The sequence below is a fragment of the Bubalus bubalis genome, chromosome 8, assembly GCF_019923935.1.
Source record: "Bubalus bubalis isolate 160015118507 breed Murrah chromosome 8, NDDB_SH_1, whole genome shotgun sequence".
NCBI lineage: Eukaryota > Metazoa > Chordata > Mammalia > Artiodactyla > Bovidae > Bubalus > Bubalus bubalis.
In genome coordinates this window covers 106,753,057-106,755,180 of record NC_059164.1, presented here as the reverse complement: position 1 = coordinate 106,755,180, position 2,124 = coordinate 106,753,057, and the positions used below count along the sequence as shown (strand labels likewise).

Sequence of the window (2,124 nt, the reverse complement as noted above, 5' to 3'; positions counted from 1 at the left end):
GGAAGCACAGAAGTCAGGAAGCCGTCACCAAATCTGATTTGCTGGAGAGTATAGTGCTTGCTAGATCCTAAAACAGCTAATTCATATGCTGCCATCTCTCTCTCCCACTCAACTCAGGAATTTACTCACAATCTTAGAAACCCCATTTTGGATCACAGTCAAAGAGAACACTCTGTTCAAAGGGCATGCCCTTAAAACACAGACCACAGGCGCAGATGTAGATCTCAGGACACAACCAAGAGCCGGTGGTTAATGTGGATCTGGTGAGGTCACATTAACATAAGTAATATGTTAATATCCAGCTGCGGCATTAAAGGAGAAAGGATGGGGGTTGAAGAGCAGGCTCCAAATCAAATTACTTCTTGTAATCACTTGTAACAGACTAGTCAGATCTGGCCTGGCAATAAGCCAGTTTCTTCAGAGCCTCTTTGACCTCTCGGTTCCTTAGACAATAAATGAAAGGATTGAGGGCAGGGGTGACAATGGCATAGAAGATGGAAATAACTTTGTTCATGTTGAAGGCGTGAATGGCTCGGGGCCGGGCATACATGAAAATTGTAGCTGAGTAGAAGATGGTGACCACCACGAGGTGGGAGGCACAAGTAGAAAACGCCTTCTGCTTGCCCGTGGGCATGCGTAGAACGGTGGCCAGGATGCATCCATAAGACAGAATAGTGACAGTGAGCGGGAGGAGGAAGATGACCAGTGCCAGGACAAAGTCCACCAGCTCAGCTGTGGACATGTCTGTGCAGGAGAGGTTAAGTACTGGAGAGATGTCGCAGAAGAAATGGTTGATGACATTGGGGCCGCAGAAGCTGAGGCGAGAGATGAAGTATGTCTTAGCCAAGGAGATGCCAAAGCCAATGGTCCAGGAACCAAGAGCCAGGCGGAAGCAGAGCCCATGGCTCATAATGGTGGGGTAGTGTAGTGGGCGGCAGATGGCCATGTAACGGTCGTAGGCCATGGCGGCCAGGAGCATGCATTCCGTGCACATGAGTGCAATGAAGAAGTAAAGTTGTATCATACAGTGAGCGAAGGAGATACTGTTGCTCATGGACCAAAAACTAAACAGCAACTTGGGTACAGTCACAGAGATGTACCAGGTCTCCAAGAAGGACAAGTTGGCCAGGAAGAAGTACATGGGCTTGTGCAGTGGCCGGTTCTGCTGCACCAACAGGATGATGGTCACATTTTCAGCCACTGTCAGAATATAGGCCATGAGGAATATGAAGAACACGGCTGCACGCATGCCCCAGCTCCCAGGGAACCCCACCAGGATGAACCTGGTGACCCGTGTCTGGTTTTCCACTTCCATATTGGAAACACAGGGCTTAACTCTCCTGGGAGAAAAAATTACTGGTCAGATTCCATGGTCCATTTGGAACCTTCCATCTTTTGCCTTCTTTGACTAGTAACAACAGTAACATCATTTTTAATAGTGCATTATAGGTTAGATCATACACTGGGTACATTATGTACACAATGTAATTTGATACTCACATAGTCTTTTTATACATCTTAGTAATGAAGAAATTGAGTTTTGGAGAAGTATTAGTAACCTACCACATTCCCACTGGTAGCAGGGCAGAATCACATTCAAGTCTAAGTCTAAACACCATGCTCTATCTATTACCCTACACTGCCTTTCACACAGAGAAGGCAATGGCACCCCACTTCAGTACTCTTGCCTGGAAAATCCTATGGACGGAGAAGCCTGGTAGGCTGCAGTCCATGGGGTCGCTAAGAGTCGGATACGACTGAGCGAATTGACTTTCACTTTTCACTTTCATGCATTGGAGAAGGAAACGGCAACCCACTCCAGTGTTCTTGCCTGGAGAATCCCAGGGACGGGGGAGCCTTGTGGGCTGCCGTCTATGGGGTCACACAGAGTCAGACACGACTGAATTGACTTAGCAGCAGCAGCCTTTCACAACCACATCCAAATTAAACAGTATCAAACAACCATGTTCCACATTACCATTGCCAACTGTGAAGGATACACCTGGCTTTCCTGGCCTATCACCCACCCAGAGTGCTGGAAGTTCTGCCTTTACAATGCTTTTCCCCCTGTACTATCCATGGAGACAGAGTGAAACCTGTCACTGTCTGCAAGGTACATGAGAC

The 2,124-nt window shown here is 47.6% G+C and overlaps 1 protein-coding gene across 1 annotated transcript; it reads right to left on the bottom strand.

Annotated features, from left to right (window-relative positions):
* Positions 1–382: 382 nt before the first annotated feature.
* Positions 383–1,315, bottom strand: LOC102393455 (olfactory receptor 6B1). Its single transcript, XM_025290748.3, has one exon. The coding sequence runs from the start codon at positions 1,313–1,315 to the stop codon at positions 383–385; it is 933 nt and encodes a 310-aa protein (XP_025146533.2).
* Positions 1,316–2,124: the final 809 nt, after the last annotated feature.

Bases quoted from the DNA above. Each gene is read 5' to 3' on its own strand.
- LOC102393455 (XM_025290748.3), bottom strand. From the start codon at position 1,315: ATGGAAGTGGAAAACCAGACACGGGTCACCAGGTTCATCCTGGTGGGG.